Source organism: Rhyacophila brunnea, unplaced genomic scaffold, assembly GCF_057557595.1.
Source record: "Rhyacophila brunnea isolate RB1 unplaced genomic scaffold, BYU_Rbru_1.0 scaffold_5, whole genome shotgun sequence".
NCBI classification, from domain to species: Eukaryota; Metazoa; Arthropoda; class Insecta; order Trichoptera; family Rhyacophilidae; genus Rhyacophila; species Rhyacophila brunnea.
Genome location: NW_028233170.1, coordinates 31,592,737 through 31,618,603, shown reverse-complemented (window position 1 = coordinate 31,618,603; position 25,867 = coordinate 31,592,737). Strand labels below are relative to the sequence as shown.

At 32.6% G+C, this 25,867-nt stretch overlaps 2 protein-coding genes across 2 annotated transcripts in view; one reads left to right on the top strand and one right to left on the bottom strand.

The window, feature by feature from the left end:
- The window catches only part of LOC147066309 (dynein axonemal heavy chain 7-like), a 145,475-nt gene that overhangs the window by 113,547 nt on the left and 6,061 nt on the right, over nucleotides 1-25,867 (top strand). Inside the window, exons 57-65 of the mRNA XM_085956032.1 lie at nucleotides 2,979-3,120; nucleotides 3,231-3,409; nucleotides 6,525-6,688; nucleotides 7,550-7,758; nucleotides 8,619-8,764; nucleotides 8,873-9,025; nucleotides 9,390-9,519; nucleotides 9,998-10,239; nucleotides 15,616-15,772. Of these exons, the coding sequence (XP_085812158.1) occupies nucleotides 2,979-3,120; nucleotides 3,231-3,409; nucleotides 6,525-6,688; nucleotides 7,550-7,758; nucleotides 8,619-8,764; nucleotides 8,873-9,025; nucleotides 9,390-9,519; nucleotides 9,998-10,239; nucleotides 15,616-15,772 (1,522 nt within the window). The remainder of the gene's footprint in view (nucleotides 1-2,978; nucleotides 3,121-3,230; nucleotides 3,410-6,524; nucleotides 6,689-7,549; nucleotides 7,759-8,618; nucleotides 8,765-8,872; nucleotides 9,026-9,389; nucleotides 9,520-9,997; nucleotides 10,240-15,615; nucleotides 15,773-25,867) is intronic.
- The window catches only part of LOC147066298 (protein O-glucosyltransferase 2-like), a 218,508-nt gene continuing 216,098 nt past the window's right edge, over nucleotides 23,458-25,867 (bottom strand). Inside the window, exons 7-9 of the mRNA XM_085956021.1 lie at nucleotides 25,042-25,175; nucleotides 24,488-24,693; nucleotides 23,458-24,063 (exon numbers count right to left, since the gene is read on the bottom strand). The gene's annotated coding sequence lies outside the window, so the exon portion shown is untranslated. The remainder of the gene's footprint in view (nucleotides 24,064-24,487; nucleotides 24,694-25,041; nucleotides 25,176-25,867) is intronic.

Below are 25,867 nucleotides of genomic sequence, written 5' to 3'. Positions count from 1 at the left end.
AAAGACGAGACATTTTATATAGAAAGAATGAAAAAACATCTAAGTATATACATTGTATTGGAAGTGTGCTGCTGCCAGAAATATTAGATTCTAGAACCAGTAGATCTATGAATATTAAAGAACCAGAAAGGCTAAATTTCTGTATTATCAATAAGTTTTTATTACTTATATCATTATTTGTGTCTATAAGTGTCATACAGTTACATCTATCTAATTCACTATTGAATAATTTAATAAAGTTTACTGTTGTGATAAACCCAGAACGATGGATGGGATTTTACGGTACCTACCTACAAATCTTGTTTGCCGGTGATTCCTCTGTGGCATACTTTGTATTCGTCTCTGAAGCCGTGGGTGTAGGTTTGATCCCGTGTAAAAAGTACATTATGTTCTTTCAATGTGTTTGATCAAGGTCAAAAACCAAATTGATTGTGCTAATGGCTAATAATCATTCCTCGTAACAATGTCAATTATTATCAACTAAACATAACACATTCTAAATTTATACTTAGCTTTTAAATTATTGTAGGTATTTGAAATAATATACTAGGTACCGATATCGCAGTATTAAAAAAATCAGTAAGCTCAATGCATAATATTACTATTATAATATAATCTAATATATAAAAATTAATATTTGTTTATTTGTTCGTACTGTATGCGCTGCCATACCGTTCATCCGATTGCGATAAAACTTTGTTAACTTATTGCTTGCACTTCCGCGAAAAGTATAGGCTATATCTTATATATAAAAATGAATGTCTGTCTATCTTTCTGTTTGTCCCGTATGCGTTCCTATATCATTCATCCGATTACGATGAAATTTTGGTAAGTGGTTGTATGCACACCCCCAAAGGTTTCTGAATTAGAAAAATCATCATCTTCTTCTTCATCATTCTATTTCCTTTTATTCGTATGGTTCCTATACCATTCATCCGATTGCGACAAAACTTTCGTCAGTTATTGTACGCACACCCGCAAAGGTTTCTAAATGAGAAAAACTATCTTCTTCTACTTCTTCTTCATTATATCTTCTTTTATTTGTATGGTTCCTATACCATTCATCCGATTGCGATGAAACCTTCGTCAGTTGTTGTGGTAACACCCGCAAAGGTTTCTGAATTAGTACAACCATCTTCTTCTTTTATTTTATATTCTTCTATTCGTATGCGTTTCTATTCCATTCATCCGATTGCAATAAAACCTTCGTCAATAATTGTGCCAAAACCTGCGAAGGTTTCTGGATTAGAATTACCATCTTCTTCTTCTTCTATTTTATCTTTTTCTATTCACAATGAAACTTTGGTGAGTTGTTGTGCGCATGCCCACGAAGATTTCTGAATTAGAAAATCATCATCTTCTTCTATTCGTATGCGTTCCTATACCATTCATCCGATTGCGATGAAACTTTTGTCAGTTGTTGTGCGCACACCTGCAAAGGTTTCTAAATTAGTATTATATAAAATACAACGTTTGTTGTTTGTTTGTTCCATGCAATTTTGATTTTTTTACTGCATATTAATAACATTAATAACGTTTGCATATTTTGGATTCGATTTTAATTTAGTGGTCTTTTGTTTGACCTTTACTCCTATTAGAATTATTTTCATATTGCCATATTGTATAACCCAGATATTTTAATATTAAAAAAATAATTACCTCTTATTATTTTTTAAATATCTAAGATAAATATAACCATGAAGCGACCCTGTGCGAAGCCGGATACTTCAGCTAGTAATATATAAGAATACATATTCACAAAAAAACCAGGTTTTATGTAGGCACGTACTGTAGGCATGTAAAATATTAGGTATTATTGTTGGGCTCACTCTGTGGAGGGGTCCATATTATATTCTGCTTACGATGCATTTGTGATTTAGTTTTACAATATAAGTACGTTATTTACATGTATACATTTGATTTTTATTTTTCTGTTGACTTCTTTCAATTTCAATGGAATTTAAAAAATGTATATATACTTTTTACTTTAGGTATATAAATGTAATATACCTTACTTACTTTTTAGGATGTAACTTGGTGGAATTTAAATTAAAAAGCTATAAAATGGAGATGAATCGAGTCATTCAAAGTAACAGCGACATTCATATGTATTCTTTATCATATTAATAGATTATTAATTATTTTGCTGTTATCTGTTGGATGTTATATGGTATTGAAAGAAATAACAAATCAAGTACTATTTTCACAACTTTTAATTTGTTAAGGACATTTTAATAATATGAATTATGGATATAGTAGGTACTTGAAACAAAAAAAAAACAAAACAGGTGTGTTATATATTTTAATGTTCCCAAAAAGAAACGCTCTTTTCTGCTGTTATTTATTTGTTGACAATGTTGAAGGAGACACGTCAAATTTGATATGAAGTAGATATTTAATTAATGTGGTATATCACATAAATATTAACTATTATCTGCAACTTAAGATGTATATCGAAGAATTAATAATTGATACAACGTATTATGGTCAGTTTTCTTTTCCTTCCAACAATTTCTATTTTTAGTATCAGCTGATAATATACCTAGTCTTTATGTCATGGCACATGTCTATGACCAAAAGCTTCAGTTTGTGTGTCCCGGTTGCATTGGAGCACGGCATAATTGTGATGCGGTACTTGGGCGCTTACCTCCCTGGTACATTACTTTCTTCGCGATGAACGTACGTTTTACAAAGGAGAAGTTTCCAAAATAAACCCGTCTCATCTGCGTTGTATACTTGTACGCGACGGACTACTGAATCTGACAATCGAATGCTGGCGAATTATAGAGCTTGATTTTGTGCTTTCAACTATTAAATAGTACGGCGGATTATAGTAGTTGTCGGATAATAGAGCGGCAGATTACTGAGTGTGTACTGTGTATATGTTATATTTTTTCCAAATTAATAAAAATTCAAATTAAGTTACTCAGATCGTATGTTGATGTTTTAAATATTTTGTATAATATTTTCCATGACAGATATTGAACTCGTCAAAATCTATGGCCAATGAGATCAGCGAGAAACAAGTGGTGGCTGCCGAGACTGAGATTCAGATTGATAAAGCCAGGACGGAGTACATTTCTATTGCCGAACATTCCACAGTACTCTTCTTTTTAATAGGTAATCATTACTCTATTCATTTTATTATCGCTATTGTGATTTACCGTAGTGTGAATTTTTTAATTCTTCTAAAAGTATTAAAGCATTCTTTCTTTTGTAATATTTTACAGAGAAGCTGTCCAATATCGACCCAATGTACCAATATTCGTTGGGATGGTTCGAAACTTTGTTCTCGTCTGCCATCGAGAACACCTATCGAGTTCACGACATCAATCAACGCTTGAAAGACCTGACGGAATATTTCACTTACTCTTTGTACAAAAATATATGCCGCAGTTTATTTGAAAAAGTAAATATTAAATATATTAGTGAATTGGCTGTCAATATGGCCAGTAGATTGCTTACTGAGGATTAGTTTGTACTATATCCCAAAAACCTTGTTTCGTAAAAAAGAGATTCAAAGCGTTTTTGTCAATTTGTCATTTAATGTTGAATGAGAGATGAAAGTCAATTGAGTGAAAGTGAAAGTTAAATTGAACGAAGTTGAGGTCCTTTCTACTTCTAATCGATTCAATAGTGAATCATCATTCGAGTCAACTGGTTGCCTAAAGTAACCAAAATGATAATAACTCTTAAGCGGAAACCACATTGAGATGCATGTCGTGGACTATCACGTGAACTCACGGCGATAAATGTCTATGGTTCATCATTCCGCAGAATATGTTTAACGTTCACTATCTCTATAAATTCGATGATGGAAAGTAGCTCCACTAGTTCTTCGTCTTCGGATTGGGATGAGATCGAAAGTGTGGTTGCTTTTACAATTATCGAGGAACAAAATAAAAAAGCGAAGAGAGAATGAGTTCATGGTATAAATAGAAAACGAAAAGAATTGGGAGAATTTAGTAGATTTGTTCAAGATGTATTTCAGAATGACCAAGGAACAATTCGATTTTTTACACGGACTTTTTGAAGGTGATATCAAAAAAACAAACCTATTAGTAGTGAAGAAAGATTAGCTGTTTGCTTCAGCCGGCTCGCATATCAGAACTCGTCTAGTCTAAAAACATGTCGAATACGTTGATGTGACGTCATCGTTATTTAACGAAACAACAAATCACATGTTGCCAAATGGAGCTTTGCATATTGATCGAATGCAACTGTCTTCGTCTGAAAAAAACATCTGGCTGTTGCAATCGACATGTTTAACACGTACGCAGCTGAAATATCTTTGTCGCAATATTTCTGTTTTCGTGCGCGTTATTAAATAAACATTTTTAAAGTGACATCTATTGTCTTTTACATCATTGGCATCATGAGAAATTAGATGAATTATAAAATAATATTGTTAAAATTCAAAATTTGCCGACAAAGTAGCATGTTGATTAGGTACCTATGTAGTTTTGTTATGTTATCAAAATGTCATTAAATTCTTATAATATAATAATGTACTTTATAGTTTATTCAAGTAAACCATTTACACTGTTTTTGTTATTCAATTTTCTTTTAACTTTTTAGCCAAAACGGGATTTGTGAGGTTTATAAGATGGATATCTTACTTTCAGCACATCCAATAATAAAAACTGGCAACCAACAACATCATTTTAATTATCTGTTATTCGTAGCACCTTTCCAATTTCCTCCCATGCTTCTTGGCGAATATGTTGATTGCGATAATCAGACGATCTATGATTGTATATAACTTCATGTTCTCTGACCTTTTCAATTAAAATCTCATCCATTTTTAAACATAAACAAAACCAAACCACCAGACCCATAGTAACAGCCATAGCAACAGCAATTACGTAAACAAAAATCATAAATAATGTTTTTATAGAAAATACATAGTGCCAACCACTAAAAATAAAAAACGTGATTTTGACATGATTCGAAAATGTGCAGACATGTGGAATATGATAAGAACGTTTAAAACGTCATGCAGGTGCGGATGCAATGCAGTTCAAAGTGAAGTGACCTCATTGTTGTTTTAGTGATTACGGCAGATTTTGCCAACTGACAATGTTCGTTTAAAGGTTCAAAATGTGCTACGGGATTGGAACATCAGTCTGATAACATTTTAAACACCAAGAACAACGACATTACACACTTTTTTTCCCGTTGCGGCAGCCCGTGACAGTAGGCGACAAGCACCGTGACATGCACCTCAGTTTGGGTCGTGCTTTATCGGCATATCAAACTTGTTTCTACTTGCATGCCATTACATAGTTGAGTGTTGTGCGTCACTAAGTATGATGTCTTCATCTGTTATTAATGAAACAAATTCACTTAACGACTATCGCTTCAACTTAAATCTGTATGTGGGAACATTTCTATCAATTTCTTTTTCAACATTCAACATGTATTTGAGCAACAAAAATCGACTTAAAAAAGAAAAACACAGCATTACTCTGAAGTATGAAATAAGATTGAAGAGAGAATATTGTCCCATTATATCCAGCCGTCTTCTATGTGTAATCATATAAACCATAGTGTAAACCAGATAATGAATAATCTGGATAATCGTGTAGTATAGTAGCATTATACCCCATTTACACGTGCATAGATTTACTGCTGACTGTATGTATTATAGCAGCCATAACAAGAAAATGCACGTGTAAACACGTATTATCGTGCAAGATGCAAGACTGCATGCTTGGTTCAAAAAAATTCAGAAGCTTCTGAATTTTCACGCAACAATTGGTACTTGCATGGCAGATGCGCACGAGCAGTAGAATGACAGCGGTGAACCTGCCAGAAGAAATACGAATTACACCGCACAAACATTTTGACGTTTACTGATTATCTACGATTACCTGTCCGACCCTCCCAAATAGCACCATACAATGACAAAATCGCGTCTCACTTACGCTTGAAAAATGAGATTGAAGAGACAGTCAGCACTTTTACGTGTAAACAGTTATTATCGCGATAGTTTAAAATACACACTTGGTGCCAGTAAATCCACGCATGTGTACAGGCGCTATTATACTGTATTTGTTATGAATCGGTCATTAAATAACATTTAACAATTATTTTATTTATAGGCCAAATTAATCAAAGAACACTGCAATATTCAGCTGATTACAGATAAAGTGGTTTCACGGCAGTAAAACGTACGCTTACGTTCCAGTTTATTCTATCCTACTCTAACTCATATCTTTATCACAAAGTGCTTCCGAAAATTTTGTACGTCGCACTCATATGTCAGTTTTGTTCAGGCCTTAATATTTAGCTTGTTTTCTTAATTCTTCTTTCTTTCTTATTTTTGCTCCTCAGTCAGAACACCTAGACACCAAATGGCACCTTCTTTCAATTAACCTTTCCTTATTGCTTTCTTTATGATCATAAACAAAAATACAAAGTGTAATATGTACTGCAAGTTGGTTGCCAACCTTAGATAGAAGACAACACCAAGAGAAGAAGAATATTGAGTTTTTTTCTTTCATTTTCTTTTTGATTTTTAGGACAAGATAATATTTTCCCTGCTGCTCTCCGTGAGCATCATGCTACATGAAAACAAACTGAATCTGCCGGAGCTGGTATTTTTGTTCGCCGGAAGTCACTCGAAGGTGGAGACGAATAGCCCAGTTGACTTTATAACATCTCAGGATTGGGCAGAATTGTGCAAGTAAGTGGGGCGATGTTGAAGGCATTTGTTGACTCAATGACTTTTAAAGCGGGCTTTACTGTCTCTAGGTCACTGGGTTTCCTAATTCATTTTAGTCACGTAACCCATTTATTTATATTTTGTACAACGTAATAGGACATGTTGAATAAAAAAAAAATTATGTAGTTATAAATAATACGCCGCCATGATGGCCGAGTGGTAGTGTCGACCTATAATTTTGTGAGTTCAGAGGTGAGTCCCGGGTTTGACAAAAAGTCGCATGTTGTTTTTCAATGTGTGTTTGGACCTAATAGGTTGAGCAAATAGCCAACATCAGTTTCTTGTAAAAAATTCAAAAATCTGCTAATATAGCTTCTTAGGATCGAATATGGTAAAATCAAATGGCTTTCATGAAAACATTATGCGTGGAATACTTGTTTAGTTTTATTATTAAAGTATTTTTGTATGCATTTGTGCTCGTATAAATACCTTTTTTCACAATACCCAACTACAATAGTGGTCTAAAGATAGAGGGTGTGATTTCAGTGTGGTAAGCTTTCTGTGAGTTCAGTTTCAAAACCCCACAAATGCAAAAAAATATATTTCATTAATTTGTAAAGTACTTCTATGTTGATAAAACAACTTGACACTTTCAAGTGACATATTTGTTTTCGATCACCAATTAACTTACTTTACGTTTGAACTTTTTTAGGCTTGGAGCATTAGTGTAAAGTCTGCTACAAATGAATCTAAAATGTGAAATGATTTGCAGCTAATTTAATAATAAGACTTAGTAACTTTATTCTCAGCTTCTCTTACATTTCTATAGAAGAAAGTTTTTGTTCAACATTGCTGGTGTGCTCAAAGTTTGTTTATTTTCAGGCTGGATGAATTTGAAGATTTCCACGGCATAACCGATTCTATTACAAGTGACGAAGATGTGTGGAAAAAGTATGTGGATTTGTCAGAACCTCAAGATAGTCCATTGCCATCTCCGTGGGAGAAGAAATTGACCATCTTCCAGAGCCTCCTTGTGATGAGGTGCATCCGACAGGATAAGATTGTGTCCGCCGTGCAAATATTTGTTGAAAGTATGATCAATTCACGATGTTATTCTGTTTACCCACTACCAGGCACGCACACATGCGACCTGTATGTTGAATTATTTCAATAATATTCTTTATATGAATGTAATGATTGAAGAAAGTCTACAGAGTTTAATAAGTTGCAAATCTGTGTCTATAGTTGATGGCAAACACAAAAAGCCACTTGCGTTGGTATTATTGAAGATTCATAAAAATCTCCAGAATACGAATGTTTTTAAACCGCTTTATCACTGAAACAGTTTTGCAAATAAAAGAACAGAAAGAATAAGCAGAAGCGTTTTCAGCCATGAATTAAATTTTTTTTTTTAAGTATAAATTTTCTTCCCAAGTGAGTGGTGAATATCTGTATGCTTCGATTTGAATTTGTAAATCAGGTTTTAAAGTGGATATAGATAATTTGACTTAGGGTGGAAATTCATATCAAGTAGTGAAATTTGGACCGGTTTTATCTGCCTCAGAGGGACATTTTCAAATGGGTGGACGAAACCAGTCCAAATTTATTTATTAAAGTGGAATAAGTACTAAAAATTTTTACATTTTATTAAATTAAACAATAATACAATGCAGTTCCACCATGACTTGACAGTTAACACAATAAAAGAAATCAAGTAGAGAGACAAACTTATATATAAACTGCATTTGGTTTTTCATATCTCCTACTGTATTTCTAACTTAAAAAAGAAAAAATTAGTATTTCCCGATCTTCACTTGGGGACCAATATGAACAGTAAAGCTTGAATGTGGTCGATAAGTCTGAAAAAGTTAAACCAGAGACAATCTGATACTTATTAATCTATATTCTTTTAATATTGTTGAGAAATATATGTGACGATATTATTCTATAGAATCCATGGGCGTAAAGTACGTTGAGCCTCCGCCATTTGACTTGGTCTCATCGTATGGCGACTCTCACTGCTGCATACCGCTTATCTTCGTACTGACTCCCGGATCGGATCCCATGGATACTCTTTTCAATTTTGCCGATGACCAGGTCTGTCATTTATTATTCTTCAAATGACTTTCAACGTTGATTATTTCAAACAGTGGTCATAATACTGTCATTATCTATTTATTCAACATTAAAATTTTTATGATTCAGGGATTCGGTGTATCGCGGCTTCTTTCGTTGTCGTTGGGCCAAGGTCAGGGTCCCATTGCTGTTAAGATGATTGAAGAAGGAATGAAGAGTGGTACTTGGGTTATACTGCAGAATTGTCATTTGGCAAAGAGCTGGATGCCTACATTGGAAAAGGTGAGAAACAATTATTATTAATAATAAGTAGCCACACACCGTGGACTCCTTTTTTATAGCGTTTGTATAGGATGCCTCCACATACGTGTTTCGGCTGGAAACCACACGTTATGAATTCTCATTGACCACAGCTAGCCATTGTGACTAAGGATTACTTGTATACCACCTATTATATTGCACCCAGACACTTTGCATTTTGATTCCAAAACCACCGGCGAGATGCTCACCTTCAAGTAGTCTCAACCAATAATAATAAAATTAATGGTTATCGTGTGTGCATGGTCATATAGAAGCAGAAAATTTTGAATATATAGTTTTGTTATATCAGCAATATTAAATTGATTGTTTTTTTTTTTATTTGAAGATTTGTGAAGGTTTCCAAACTGATACTACACACCCCGACTTCCGTCTCTGGTTAACATCTTACCCCAGTGAACATTTTCCAGTTTTTGTTTTACAAAATGGCGTCAAAATGACCAATGAGCCGCCAAAGGGTAAGATAAATATAATTTCAATATTATTGAATAAATTAAATATTCATATGTCATTATTGTTACTACAGTCCGTGGTGGATGTTGTTCTCCTCTAGAAACTTTGTTTTTCTTCCAACTATGTTATGGAGTGTTTAGACATAAGACAAATAGCGTAGTAAAAATAATGAGAATACAGCAGTCATACTTAGCCAGTGTATTTTTAACCTGTCTCTTATTTTGCATTCTGTTAGATTGTTTTACACTATTTTTCCAGTTCGTTGTTATTTATATGACCTAACCCGCGTAGTTCTCATTCTTAATCAGATCTTAGAGACCATAGAGCTCATCATTATATTTTGTGGGTTAACTTTTTCGTTCATAGACCATGAAAAATTGATCAATACATAGCAGAATTTAAAATGTTCTTTGAAGTATTATTTATATTTGGACCATGTTCTCAATAATTATGTTATCACCTTTGCTAGTATATTTAATACAGGACTACGCGCCAACATAATACGGTCATACCAAAGCGATCCGATATCCAGCATCGAATGGTTTGAAGGAAACAAGCAAAGCGAGAACTTCAAGAAGCTGCTCTACTCGTTATGCTTCTTCCACGCTGTGGTGCAAGAGAGGCGGCAGTTTGGACCTCTAGGATGGAACATTCCTTATGAGTTCAACGAGACTGACCTCAGAATCAGTATCACGCAATTGAATATGTTCCTCAATGAATATGAGGTGAGGCAAATATTGAACACATAAAAAAAGAGTTAGGTTAGGTTAGTTTATAATCTAGTGTATGCGTCCCTAGCTAGTTTTCTTGTGTCTTCCTGATGCACAAAGACTTGAGTAGATTGGCGAGCTTTCAGTCGACTAAGACCTAACAGTAGATGTGGACTAAGGGGAAAAAGTACGCTTTCCCCTGGGGTTACATAGAATCTCCCTAGTGGATACATAAAGGATTAACAAGACGTAAAAATATTTTTTTGACTCATACCACGATAATCGTTGTATCTACCAGTATAAGTTGTGTGTTGAGTGAGAGTGTTGCATGCTAAAACTTGGAATATCAATGAGTATTTTTTTATACTGTGATAAGTATAGCTCTAAATTCGAATAGTAGACTATTTATGTTGGTACTAGCAGTATCACCCGGCGCTGCCCAGGAGTGGAATGGTTTAATATTTAAAAATAAAGATTCTAAATTTAATACCATTCATCCGATTGCGATGAAACTGTGGTGAGTTGTTGTGCGCACGCCCGCAAAGGTTTTTGAATTAGTACAACCATATTCTTCTTCTGCATTCTATCTTTTTTATTCGTATGGTTTCTATACCGTTTGTCCGATTGCGATGAAACTTTCGTCAGTTGTTGTGCGCTCACCCGCAAAGGTTTCTGAATTAGTAGGTACAACCATCTTAAGGTTTCTGAATTAGTAGGTACAACCATCTTTTTCTTCTTCTATTCTATCTTCTTCTATACGTGTGCGTTCCTATACCATTCATCCGATTGCAATGAAACTTTGGTGAGTTGGTGCGCGCATGCCCGCGAAGGTTTCTGAATTAGTACAACCATCTTCTTCTATTCGTATACGTTCCTATACCATTCATCCGATAGTAATGACACTTTGGTCAATTGTTGCACGCACGCCCGCAAAGGTTTTTGAATTAGTACAACTATCTTCTTCTATTCGTATGCGTTCCTATACCAAATTTGGAAAATCCATGCTTCTCACATGGACAGCTGTATGTGGCCTGCTCACGCGTTGGAAAACCTTCTGATTAATTCGTGTACGCACCAGACGGAAAAACAAAAAATATTGTGTATCCAATAGCACTTCAATAAACAGAATTAAAACACAAACTCTTTCTTTTTTTGAGTGGCATTGCAATGCATGCCGGGTACTCGCTAGTTTGAAAATAAAAATTCTAAATTTAATACGTAGAGTGCAAAGGATTGAATTTAAAAAAGTAAAAAAATATAATATTAGAGATTTATATTTTTAACATAATATAGTAAGTATATTTTTGTACATGTATTGCATTTAAATATCTTAAAAAGTAATACATATTCAATTTATTATTTTAAAGCTTTTCTTTATACCTAATATAAATGTGTCGCTAAATTTTAAACACCTTTTTGAAATAATTGAGATATATATATCAATGGATTCGTTATTAAAATCTCTACATGAAAATTTTATTGCCTCTTTCAAAGTCCGCTACGATTGACTGTCATTTATGAAACAAAATCAATATGTGAATCAATTCACACTATAACACTGTGTATTACATTCAAAATCCGCTATAATACAACTGACTAATAAAAAGCGAGAATCAGACTAAATGCAACATGGCCGCCAGTACATTTATGTTGTGAGTTGCGGGAGAAGTGCTGTTTTATTGATTTGATATTCTTACGATTTATAGTCTTAAAATGTGCGACGAACTTATGAATATGGTTAAATGTCCAGTTAATAAAGCAAGGATGAGGTTGAGCTAACCAAAATCTTGAAAGTCAACGAAATGCGGCAAAAACGGTAAATTAAATTAGACATAAATGTGTTAAAAATGCGTGGGTCGTCACCTGAATTTCCAGTGGCGTGTAATTCAATTGTGAACTGTTTAAAACTGTTCTTTTCTCTAATATATTTTTTACAAAGAATAAATTGTCACGAAACTATTTAAAATTCTTCTTCTAATATATATAATATTTTATATATGCTAAATATTGATACCCAGCAGATAAATGCTAAATGATAAAAGCAGCTGATATTAAATTTGATACTTTTCATAACATGTGAGCACCAAACCCCATAAAACCGATTTTATTGGTCAGGCACTAATACGCGACAATAAACCATGTAAATTATTATATTTTGGAACATTTTTCAATAGTGACATTCACAAACCGCACTTATATGTTATCAATGTGTAGGTACTGTGAAATGTTTTATAATTTATTACATATAACTTATAAGTATAACAAATACATTTCACATTCTAGTTCAAGTGGTGATGCAACTGGCTCAGCTCGGTGACATAATATTTGACTCACTTATGTACATGTTATCGACTTATAAAAAATGTTATGAAAAATAAAGGCAAACAATTAATTTACTCCAGTAAAATATAAAATAAATGAATGAAACATATTTCAAGTCAAATTATGAGAGTACCGTATCACTCATACGTTTTTTAAATCTACAAACCAATATATATTTTTTATTTCATATTATTTTTGTGAGAACGAAAAAATATGTAATACATACAGATCTATAGTCTAAGACATTGGTCGGCAAACCACGGCTCGCGAGCCACATGTGGCTCTTTGGGTATTGGCGTGCAGCTCTTTATTGCCAAAAATTCACAATTTTTACTAAAACTTTTGCAACATTCACAATTTTTATTTTTTTCCATTGATAATATGTACACTTATTATATGTATTATATAATGACATTATCGCGAGCCTAGAGAATTATCAGAGCGAGATTAGAGAAACCAAATAACCAATGAGAATTTGGAGTCGTGCCTGAAATAAAAACTACAAGTTACATACATACCAAATATACAGAAATTCTCAAAAGAAATGCAAAGAAGGTCATTGTTCACATTAGTTTTAAAGAATGCGTGAAAATTGTTTGTAATTCTTATTCTGTAAAAATTATATTTATAATTTCATCAATAAAAACATATTTATTTAAGTATGTTAGTTTTATTCGGGAAATCTTCTTCACTTAAAAAGATATAAAATGTAATTAATTCATTTAAATAAATTATATTTATAAAAATATACGAATGGCTCTCGAAATTTTTTTTAACCGTTGTGCTACTCATATTTGGCTCTTTTGGTTCAAGAGTTTGCCGACCCCTGGTCTAAGACATACAGTGTTTTTATGTTAATTGCATTGTATTTTTAATTAAATTATTTTTACTGAACAATGAAAAATTGTAACATTTTTAATAATTTTTAATTATGTCTTTATGTTGAAGTTTTCCCTTAAATTTGTATTTATGCAATGTAGGAACAAGATGACAATGTTTTAATTTTCATTTTAAACTGCTATTTTAGAATATCTAGGTACCTACTTATAATACTAATTTTAAATGTATAAAACGTTTAAATTTTTTGTTTTATTTTTATTTTTAAAATATATTTTCGTGTCGAGAAAACAACATTTTTGTAGCAACAACTTTAAATAAAAATATGTAACCCTTTTTCATCATACCACGCGCCACCAATGGAAGATTCCGACATTAAGTTGTCAAAATATTCCCTAAGCGTCGCATGAGATTCCCAAATACTTTATAGGCTATATACTGCTAATTTGTATGCATCAGTGCAAATGTAATCCATTGATTAGCGACGTCACAATGTGACGTCATGATGTGTCATGGCGTCCAAATAATGGCAAACTTATAAAATTTCATTCCCCGACCATTAATTTAAAATTTTGAAATTGTAAATGTGTCTGAAAGTGTGTGAACGGTACCATATAAATTTAACAATTATAAATGAATAATTATTATGAACTTTAAATAATTTATCAGTTATTTTATCACATTTATTTTATAATTCTACAGTTCGAAAGGATAGAGTATTGCCAGTAAACATTTCTATTTGGTGGCAATACATACATATTATGACTAAGGCCCTCCTCCCACGGCGCAACTGAAATCTGGTGATACTGGTTGGTGATGGTACTCATAAACTGACAAATGTGATGATTCGCACACGGCGCTACTGAAACCACTTGAAATAATAATCACATAACCTCAAACTGTCAAACTGGACCATCAGTTCAATCAGCTGTTTTGTACAAAAACCAACAACACGCACGCTGCCGCGTTTACTTGAATAAAATTAGGTTATTTCAATTTTGCTTGCCTTGTACTTTTGACGTCTTGGGTTGTAAATGGTTTTTATAGCATGACACTTGTTCGCAGTGCTACCAATTTTGGTAAGAAAATATGATTTTTCACCGAATCTAATGATGTTGGTACCACTGTTTTACGGTGACTGGAAACTTGAGAGACCGCGCGACTAGCATGTCGCATCTCTTCGCGACCGTTTTGATGCCGAGAGATTCCAGTCTCGCCGTCAGCGAGCGGCCATTGAAATACATTAGCTAGATACTGGCTGGAATTTTAGTTTCAGTTCCGACGGACATAAGTTGCGCCGTGGGAGGATGGCCTAACTTCACTTCAATTATGAGATGTCAAAACAGAATAAGAATAAATGTCAGAAATGCAAATGGATTTAGATAATAATATGTAATGATCTCTGTATAATATTATCATTTATACCAATCACCATATGACACTATTGATGTTACCAGTGTATTTGAGATTTGTGCCTTGTTTATTACAGTTATCTTACAATAATTAACTAGGTAGGTAGGTACCATAATATTTTGAAAAATGCAGAATGCTTCCAATTGCATATTTTAATGCCAGATACAGCAGTAGGTACCTATCTTTGCGGTCATTTGGCGGAGGTACATTTGGTGCCAAAATATATAGATTTTTTCCCCACTCGTGATGCCGCTACATACAATTGTCTGTGAGTGAAGCATTCCGATCTAATGTGGCAGCACTGCGTCGCCGGCTCCCTGCCGATTAGCGATTCTAATAATACAATTATTTTCTAACTTTGCCATTTGACCTCCGATGGAGCTGAAATAAACGCCAATATTTTTTAAATGTACACATTCTAGCGACATTTTCAATAGAAAATGGGGGTTCCAACATTAACTTCCGCGTTTCAAGACCTTTTCCGCAAAAACCGTAAAACTGTTCCCGGGGTGCAACGGGTTAAATCTGAAATTTGAGCCAACCACGCACTCCGGCTCGTCAGCCTCTGTCTACTCTCCAAATTTTGTCGAAATCCGATTGCGCTTGTGGATTTGTATAAAGAAAAACCGACGCGACGGTAGCCACATCCAAATATATTCTTCAAATTATAGTATAGATATCTATTGTATAAATGGATATATATTTTTGCCTCTGTATATTTTCACTTCGAGCATATTGTAAAGCTCTGAAGATCTATTTTGGGATTAGGAATTATCTTATGTCGGTATGGTTTTTCTGAAGTATTATGATTTTTTGCAGGATGTCCAATACGTGGCTCTCCGATACCTTACCGGGGAATGCAATTACGGAGGCAGAGTAACGGATGACTGGGATCGCCGCTGCCTCAACACAATCTTGAGGAAATTTTACAACCCCGACTTGTTGTCTCAAAAGAAATACTCATTTGAACCGTCAGGTATACTGCAAAACTTACAACATATCGACCCTTAATCGGCAGAACAACGTAAGCGACACTTTTTGGTAAATTGCGTTTTAAATGGAGAACTGTTCAATATCACCTAGCGCATAAGTGACAAAAATATTAGAGCCCGATCTCAATCGCGTGACATTTTTTTAGGGTCTGTGCCTTTTAGCGTTTTAACTTGTAGCGCATTATAAAGTAGAGCAAAACAACGTAACCGACGTTATTTGATAGTATAAGCTACGGTACGGTTTATTCGGTGGTCCGTCTGGTAGTGAGTTGTGCGAAAACCAATTTGGGAGCAAAGTTCGCGCCGTCCAGTAAAACTGGCCGAGATAAAATAAGCCTGGTAATAGAGTTTATTAAACAATAATTACCCGCCGTTCCATCTCACTACTGTCGGAATAATCTACGAAGAATAGTATCTTCCTGTAGATTTTTGAAATGTTAAAAATGTATATAAAATTTATACTGAAAATTTGGATTCTTTGAATGAATCCACTAATGTCGTGATTCGGAATGTTTTCAGAAACGTATTTAATAGACAGTAAGTTCAACTTGGGTTTTCATCTACCAAAAAAGATAACAGTGTTCTTTTTGCGAGAAAGTAACAAATATGACTGGTGACGAGAGACTTCGGCTAATTGAAACGGATACTTACAAATGTCCCCTTACCGTAAAGGATAAATGCAAGGAGATGTTCTTTAATGATCTGGCCAAAAGTAAAAATCACAATGACATTTTGTGCGCAAGTTTTGACCTCGAGAAGGTGCTAAACACTCCCTAGTCGAAATACGCATACTATAATGAAAGTATCTACGAAAGTGGAACAAATAATGGATACTGCTTTTTATGGGGTGAAACTGATGGTAAACGTGGCAGTAATGAGATCTCAGCAATCATGCACAAATCTTTGGACAGGACTGACAAAGCGGGAAAAAATTAAGGAATTATTATACTGTGATTGGTCAGAATAAGAACCGGGCAACACTGGGTATGCTACCTTATTTTATGAAAAATTCAACTTTCATTGAATTGATAGAAATACACTTTCTATTACCAGTGGGTCTATTCTGTATTTATCGACCGCTAAAGTGATAAAGTGATAAATATTATCAAACTTAGGGTAGGTTTGTATTATAGAATTAGCACTTATTGTAACAATTACAATACGTTGATTGTAATTGTTGCAATAAGTACTAACACTTTTATATAAACCTACCCTAAGTTTGATAATATCTATCACTTTAGCGGTCGATAAGTATAGAATAGACCCACTGGTCGTACTACGATGCCGGTCGATTCCATTCATACGAAAATTGAGTCTTTTATATTCATAGTAGTTTGGGCACTATCAGAATGACCCACCATCATTTCAAACGCTAGGTCATCATGTCATATGCAGAATTCCGTGACTGGAAATCTTTCGCTGCTACTTGCATTCCTTCAAAGTTCAAAATTAAATTTGGTGAATTACGAAAGGCTTAATTTAAAAAACTTACCAAATATTGTACCTACTCTGGTGACAGTAGGACTAAACTGTTAGACCTAGAAAATGTCATCAGATCCCGATCAAGTGCTGTGATGCTTTAAGCGCAGCCACCCTTGCTGTATAGTGCTAAATCACCAATATCGGAGATCGAGTATAACGATCTTAAAAGTCTCTGTGTTAAATGTAATATCCCTCAGAGATGATGGATGAGTTTATGAAACTGCCACATGGATTATCAGTGGAAGATACTTTACCGGAATCCGATCAGGAAGATGTGAATGAGGATAATACAGCGATTACTGCTTAAAAAATGTGGGACAATATTTTTTTTGTAAAACTGAATAGTTGATTACAATTTTATTTTATCATAATTAGTAGGTCCCCATATTTAATTATGTACGAGTAGATACGTACCTATTTCATTTTGAAAAATAGCAATACCTGATAATATTAATAATATAAGTGAAACCTTAAAAATACCAATCATTTATTTTTATTTTACCTATATGTGATTAAGGGGGAAGGTGTTCCATGTCAGCTATTTTCTGGTATTTTCAGAGGTTAAGCCTGAATAGTACGTAAGATGTGTAGAAAAACTATTTATATCATTATGAAGCTTATTCATCGTCAAATATTTATGTAAAACATTTGATAACTACATAAAGTATTTTTATGACGTAAAATAATATTCTTTGAAACCGTGAAACGTGATAATTGAGAACGAAGCCATATTTTTGTGACATTAATAGGCTGTGATGATGACAAATTTTTCCCTTAATTATTATCTCAAACGATTTATTATAGATAGTTGTAATGTTATAAAACATAATGTAGTAAAATATATTCAGTATAATTATAATATTTGCAGTTTCTATTGGTTCTAAATCTAATGGAAGCGAGTGGACATTTTGTTATTTAAATATGCTACAATTATAGACATACGAAATAATATAAAGCTACGTATCAGAAGGTTTATCATTAATCATTGAATAAATGATGAAATATCTTGTTAGTTATAAATTTGTAATACTAAATAGAGACCTTTTTAAAACAACTGTTTCCACGAAATATTCGACCATCTTGATATCCGCCAGACCCACCTGCGAATTGGTGTATGATGTATGGAATCTTTAGCTGGTATTATTTTAACTTTATATGACCAAAAAAATACGCCAACACACAAGTATTGTACAAAAATATGTTTATAAAAGTGAATGCTACAAATTGAACACAAAAATAGGCGAAACAAACACAAATTCGAACATATTATTCAAAAGGAAAACATATTTTGACATTTGAGGACAAAACAAAAAAAAATCTGAAGAAATTTGTATTTGCGTCAATTCTACGTTATGTCATACTAAATCATACATTATAATTTTTAACACTGTTGCAATCTATTTTGCCTAATATTGCAACATAGCAATCAGTTTTCTGTCCCTTTCTATAACTATCTCCCTCTACATTCAAAATAATTATGATTGTAGTAGGTATGTATTTTATAAATTGTGATAGATTTTATTTTATTTCAGTGACATATATCGGGTCGTCCAGTATTGCCATATCTACTAAAATATTATTGAATTGATATTTTAGTAAATAAGAGAATGAAGTTTTTCACCATTTGTATCTACTATTAGTTTTACTATTTTTATTTAATAAATAATACACATGAGGTTTTACGAATTTCACATTTGTTATTAAACATACTTACATAATTTAGAACACCCCAAACACATCGCGAAGTAAAAATATCTATATTTTTTACTTAGCCAAAATTATGAATCAACATAGGTTAGGTACCTACTGATGTTTATATTACAGAAAATTTAACTTTTACTAAATTATGAATTTGCGAGATTATAATAATACAGATGATTTTAAAGAATACTTTCATCAAATAACATAATAATGGATGCCTGTACTTACATAATATTTTCCAATGTAATTTTTTTTTTAAAAACTAACTTTAATTTCGAAAGTTTAGCCTGGCAATACTATGAACGTCATTTATTTCAGCGGGAATGCGAAATTTTCATCCTCGGTTTTTGACATAGGTACCTAACAATATTATCACAATTATTTATATCGATTGTACTTACAAAAAATGCCACGAACTCACTATCCGATGGCTGGAAGTTCCAAAAAAAGACGTAGGAGAAAAGATGGAAATATTAATACATTAAAAACACAAAGGTTTGAAATTATTATTTTATAATTTGACATAATTATACATAGTTGAAAAAACCACATTTCACAGAAAATTTTGGTTCACAATATTTATTTATCTTGCAAAAGGAAGTTTTGCGTATTACTTATTAATACACACAATTAAGTATAATGATCATTTGTACTTATATTATTTTTATATTATGTTTGTGCCATGTCTTATTCGAAATTAGTGTGTCTGTGACAAAAATTATAATCTGGTACAATAATTAATAGCAGCTATACATTTTGTTTTCTGTTAACTATCTACTAAACTAATATTTTTGAATGTATTATAGTATTGATATATTGCCGAAGACTATGCCTGAGCATGGAAATCCTCAAAGCATACTACCTGAACCAGAATTTCATCCCACATTTGAACACGAACACGAAGAATTTATTATAGAAAATGAAATTGAAGATTCAAGCCCTAAATTCCGTGTAGAAGGCCGTAGAATTATAGACTTTTCATATTTTTTCCAACAACTTCAATTAATTAGCCACCATGATTCTCCATTTAATTGTAATTTATCACATTTAGAAATTTTTGGGGAAAATCGGGATAACTTTAGTAGTACATTTTTTATTCAATGTAAACTTTGTGGTAAAAAATTAAAATTATATACCACTGAAATGAACAAAAACAAAATGAATCTGTGTGACGCATTTGTATCCAGTATAATCAGTATCGGCAGTGGATTTTCAAATCTGGAAGAAATGTGTTCAGCAATTGACGTACCATCGATTACAGCAAGAACATACAGAAAGAGTCAACAGAAGGTGTACGAGTGGTTTGAAGAAACCAAAAATAAGAGTATGGAAAACGCTGCGAAAGAAGAGCGACAACTTGCAATCGAAAATGGTGACGTCGATTCTTCTGGTATTCCCATGATATCAGTTGTTGCAGACGGCTGTTGGTCGAAACGTTCATACAGATGCAATTATTCCGCAGCATCTGGCGCTGCCACGATCATTGGTCAAAGAACCGGAAAGATTTTGTACATGTCAGTGAAAAATAAATATTGCGATTTGTGCGCCAAAGCTAAAAATATCCCTGCTCAACAACATAAATGCTTTTTAAATTATACCGGTCCGTCAGGTGGAATGGAATCTACAGCAATATTAGAAGGCTTTAAAGAATCTATTAATACACATGGATTGATTTATTCAAAATTGATTGCTGATGGAGATTCCAGCACATACACAAAAATTCTTGATTGTCACCCTTATCCGAATGTAACTGTCGAGAAAGTTGAATGTAAAAACCATTTAATTAGAAATTATTGTGGCAAAATAGAGGCATTAACCAAAGACACAAGATATCCCTTGAATGTAAGAAAAATCATTGCGTCAAGAAAAAGACGTCTGCGGAAAGCCGTCATAGGTGCAATCAAGTATAGAAAACTACAAGATAGTACTTTCGAAGAAAAGGTTATCGCTCTGAAAAAAGATTTATTTAATGGACCGCACCATGTTTTTGGAGACCATACTTCTTGTCTACCATATTTTTGTACAAATGAACCAAATACAGAGGACATGCTTGATGTAAATTATGTACCAGCATTAAAAGAATGCAGTCTATTTTCTCAATTAATGATATATAATTCTCGTTTGGTGCTAAATTCAAAAAGTTTAATTTATAATTTTTCTACTAATATTTCAGAATCTTTTAATAACATGATTGCAAAATTTGTAGGCGGCAAGAGAATTAACTACTCTCAAAGACAATCGTACATGGGACGATGTGCAGCGGCGGTAATCGCATTTAATACAAATAAGTTACATTGCACAATTCAAAAACAAGTTTATAAAAATAGCCCAAAAGCCTTCATAAATCGCTTAGAATCAAGAAGGTTGAAAATAAATAAAAAAAAAATAGGAAAATCTTGGCGAAAACCAATACATACTGTTCCTTTATCTAATCCAGATTATGGAGAGAGTTGCCAAAAACCTGATATGGACAAAAATCAATATCAATTGTTAAAAGAAACTTTTTTGAAAAAACTCAAACTGACAAACTATGAGAGGAGGGATATAGAAAGACGCACCGTATTACAATCTGAATGTGCAGAATGGCTAGAAAGGCGACGAAACCTTCTTACTGCCTCTGTTTTTGGTAAGGTGTGTAAGCGGCGAGAAAATACAAAATTTGGGCCTTTGGTAAAACGTTTATTATATAGCCAATCATTAGCCAACGTGAAAGCGGTAAAATATGGTAAAGAAAATGAATCAATAGCTTTACAACAGCTTAGTGTACAAGAACGGATTAAGATTGAGAGATGTGGATTGTTTATCGATGATGTGTATGATTTTATCGGTGCAACGCCAGATGGCATCAGCGATGATGATACAATTATTGAAATAAAATGTCCTTTCTCAGCTGCTGGAATAAGTGCAGATGAAGCTATTGTACAGAAAAAAATTAAATTTTGGAAAGTAGATAAAGACAGGAATATGGTAATAGATAAAAATCACGATTGGTACTTCCAGATTCAGGGGCAGCTTCATATTACTAAGAAAGATGTCTGTTTATTTGGAGTTTGGACGGGACATAATTTTCCTGTTAAAATAGAATTAATCAAAAAAGACGAGACATTTTGGATTGAAAAGATTGAAAAAAAGATATATCACTTTTATATGAATTGTCTACTGCCAGAAATAGTAGATCCCAGAACCAGTAGATCTATGAATATTAGAGAACCAGAAAGGCTGAATTTCTAAATTTTTATTTTAAATTTTATTATGCTTAATATATTTTCAACAAGTCTATATTACATCACTATTTTATAGTTCATCAAGATATATCTAATTTACTAATATAGTTTACTGTTACGAGACACCCAGAACGAGTGTAATTTTATGAAATTCAAAATAATATGTATACTTACATCTAAATAATGATACCTGATCTTGCTGGCGATTCCACTGCGCCATATTTTGTATAAGCATTCGTCTCTGCAGCCGTGAGTTTTGGTTCCGTGTAAAAAGTACATTTTGTTCTCAAGGTCAAAAACCAAATTGGTTGTGCCAATGGCTTATAACCATTCCTCATAAATGATTATAACTGATATCACCTCATGATCAGTGCCACGCACGAGTTAACTCGCGGGATCTTTTAAACGTCATAACTTCTGAATGAACTGTTTGTGTATATTTTCTTAACAATATTTATCATTTTAGTGTGAAAATATTCACGTTAAACATGTTGATTTGGTAAATTTTCACAAATATTTATCATTCTATTCTTATTTCATATTTTTTAAGGGATTCATTTTATTCCAAAAATAACTGACCTACAAGTACCCACCTGGTAAAAATTGAATTTGGATTGGATGGAATTTCCTAGTAGATGTTCCAACTAAACAACATGACGCTTTCTATATATTATTTACTGTTAGTTTTGAAATTATTGTATTTGAAATAAATAATGTATCAATAATACACATAGAAATCAATAGATATATAAAATAGATATCACAGTTTAAAAATCAGAAAGATCAATGCATATTACCATTGTTTATGTTACAATATAAAACAACATTTATCATTAAACGTAGGTACCAAGAAAAATAGACTTCATTAAAATGTGTCAATATAGTATATACCCGATATAATTATATAAATTATTATATTGTTAATTACTCTGTGGGGTCCATATATACTGCTTCAATTGTAATTTAATTTTACAGTATAATTATTTATGTTAAGTACTTGATTTACTTATTATATGTACAAATGTAATATACTTACCTACTTATTAGGATATATCTTGGTGAATTTTAAAATAAGAGGAAATTAAATGGAGGTCATCGTGTCTAACTAGATGTCTAACTAGACGTTGTTAAGTCTTATATAAATATTTATACATTATTAAATTGTTTTTCTGTTTTTTATTGATGTAAAGACATGGCATGTATTCAAAGTAATAACAAATTAGCTGTGTACTATTTATTTAACTTATATTAAAACCCCAAGATTGATTTCGTCTTACGACATATTTTATTCTTCTAAGTTTTACTATGACATTGTAATATGAACCATGGATATAGTATAGCACTTAAAAAAATCAAAACTGGTAATATATTATTTCAATATTTAATAGTCAATTTTCATTTGAAGTCAGCATTTAATTACTGGTATAACACATAATTATTAACTGATATCTACAACTTCAGATGGACAAATTAATTGATATATCATATTATCAGTTTTCATTTCCTTTCAACAATGTATTCATTCTAGCAGCTATTTTAAATATCTTACTAGTTTTTATGTCATGGCACCTTACAAAGGCTCCGAGCAACCGTATACTGAGCTTCGAGAACAGATGTTTACGACGGATACTGGGTGTGCGGTAATTTTAGAAGTAACGGGAGATAAAAGAACGCACCAAATAGCCTCGCATCACGTTGAGAGTGAATACGCAACTTTGTACCTGGCCCGGCCACGTGCTGCGAGTGCCTGAAGAGAATCCCAATCTGGTTTGCCTGTTCTTCAAGCCAACCGGATTCCGGCGTCCTGGATGGCCGCTAAATACTATCTATATAGCATATCTGGCGGAGTTACGGGCTGCTAGTATGACCTGGAACGATGCAAAAAAACTAGAGTGACAGAGATTCTTGGAGGCGCCGCATTGTATCCATATGCTGCAACTAAGATGCAGATATAGCCGAAGAGAAGAATTAATATACAGCATCTAGAAAACTTAAAGTCTTTGAAATGGTGTTAGAAAGACAATGTTTCTAATATCAAAGTGATATTGAGGATGAAAAAGAAAAGACTTGGAGAGTAAGCTCTACCAAATGACATACCTGATATGATACAAGTAACTGATATGCAAAATTATATTATATTTTAGAATATTATGAATCAATTTAGCAACTTTTATATCATTATCGATAATAAATTTAGTGCAAAAATGTAATTATAAAATTGTTTTATTTTTTAAATATGTATGCGAGATAGACATAGCTATAGGTTACAAACATTAGTCACTTTATATTTACCTTTTGTAATTGTACTATTAAATCTATAAAATGGGTATATATGCTTGATGGTCTACGTCATAAATAATATTATATGAATCACGCCATGTTCGGATCGTACGCCGAAAGTCGGATTTATTTCATTATTAATTAAAAGATTTATTTCATTCCATCTTATTCATATGAAACCGTCGACAAGCAAAGATCTCGGTAGACATTTTCTCCATCTGCAAAAAACATAACATATGAACTGTTAATAGTGTGATTTTTAATCTTTTATAGTGTGCGACTGTTTGAAGAATGGTAATTAAAACGGATTAGTGATAATACAAAGCATCAAAAAAGATTGATTAACTAAAATAAAGTAATCAGGTAGGTAACATGTTTAATAACAACTAGAACGCCTTAGATTATATCAAACAAATAAATATGAAATCACAGGCATTCTCGCAATAACCTCTAAACTAACCACGCAACTAATGTAGACTAAGAAAACAATAAATTAACACTTGAATAATATATGCAAAACACACAGAATACTACTACAGTAATAAATAACATAATATTGTACTTACAGATAGTGTTTCTTATTCCTGATATAAAACACAATTCCTTCGTTAGGTATCTTGCAATTTGCTATCAACATAATCTGACAGCAGAGAGTTTTTTCTATTAGTCTATGGCCAAAAATACGGATTTACTTGGCCGGCTAAAAAAAAGATTTTAATATAGCAAGAACATTTTGAATATGCGACAAATAAATAAAAGTATATATAATATAGTTGTTAAAAAAATCTGTGTACATTATAAAATATATTTAATATTACAAATACATATATTTTTTAAATTCATGTTATAATTTGTAAACGACGAAGCACGTCAGCTAATACGCATAGTAAATGTTTAAACTTTGGTAATCAAATTCGAATGTGACAGAAAGAGAAAGAAAAACTTTTTAATCATATTAGCATGCGTAAAAGAGATGTAACATAATATCACTTTCACTTTAAAAATCATACCTAGTATTCAATGTCATAGTTCAACTTTAAATGAAAAAACAGAAACTCTAGGTAAGCATGTGTGCCCTTAAGTATCTACAAGCAAAAATATTAATTTAAAAAGTCAAAGTATTTTTAATTTATTTAACAACGTCCCCTTTCGTAAAATAAAATTTATTTTAATACTTAATTAGTAATGCCCTGTGATGATAATTAGTATGAAATTTATAAATAAAAACGACTACGCCAAATAGCGTAAGCGACATGCCTGGAAAAAATATCATGTCATAGACATAAGCAAAACAGCGTTACCGCCACTATCTCGAAAACTAAAAGCACTAATGCAATTGTTTTATAATTTCCGTATAGGCAGTAACCCATTATTATTAACCACATTAACAGA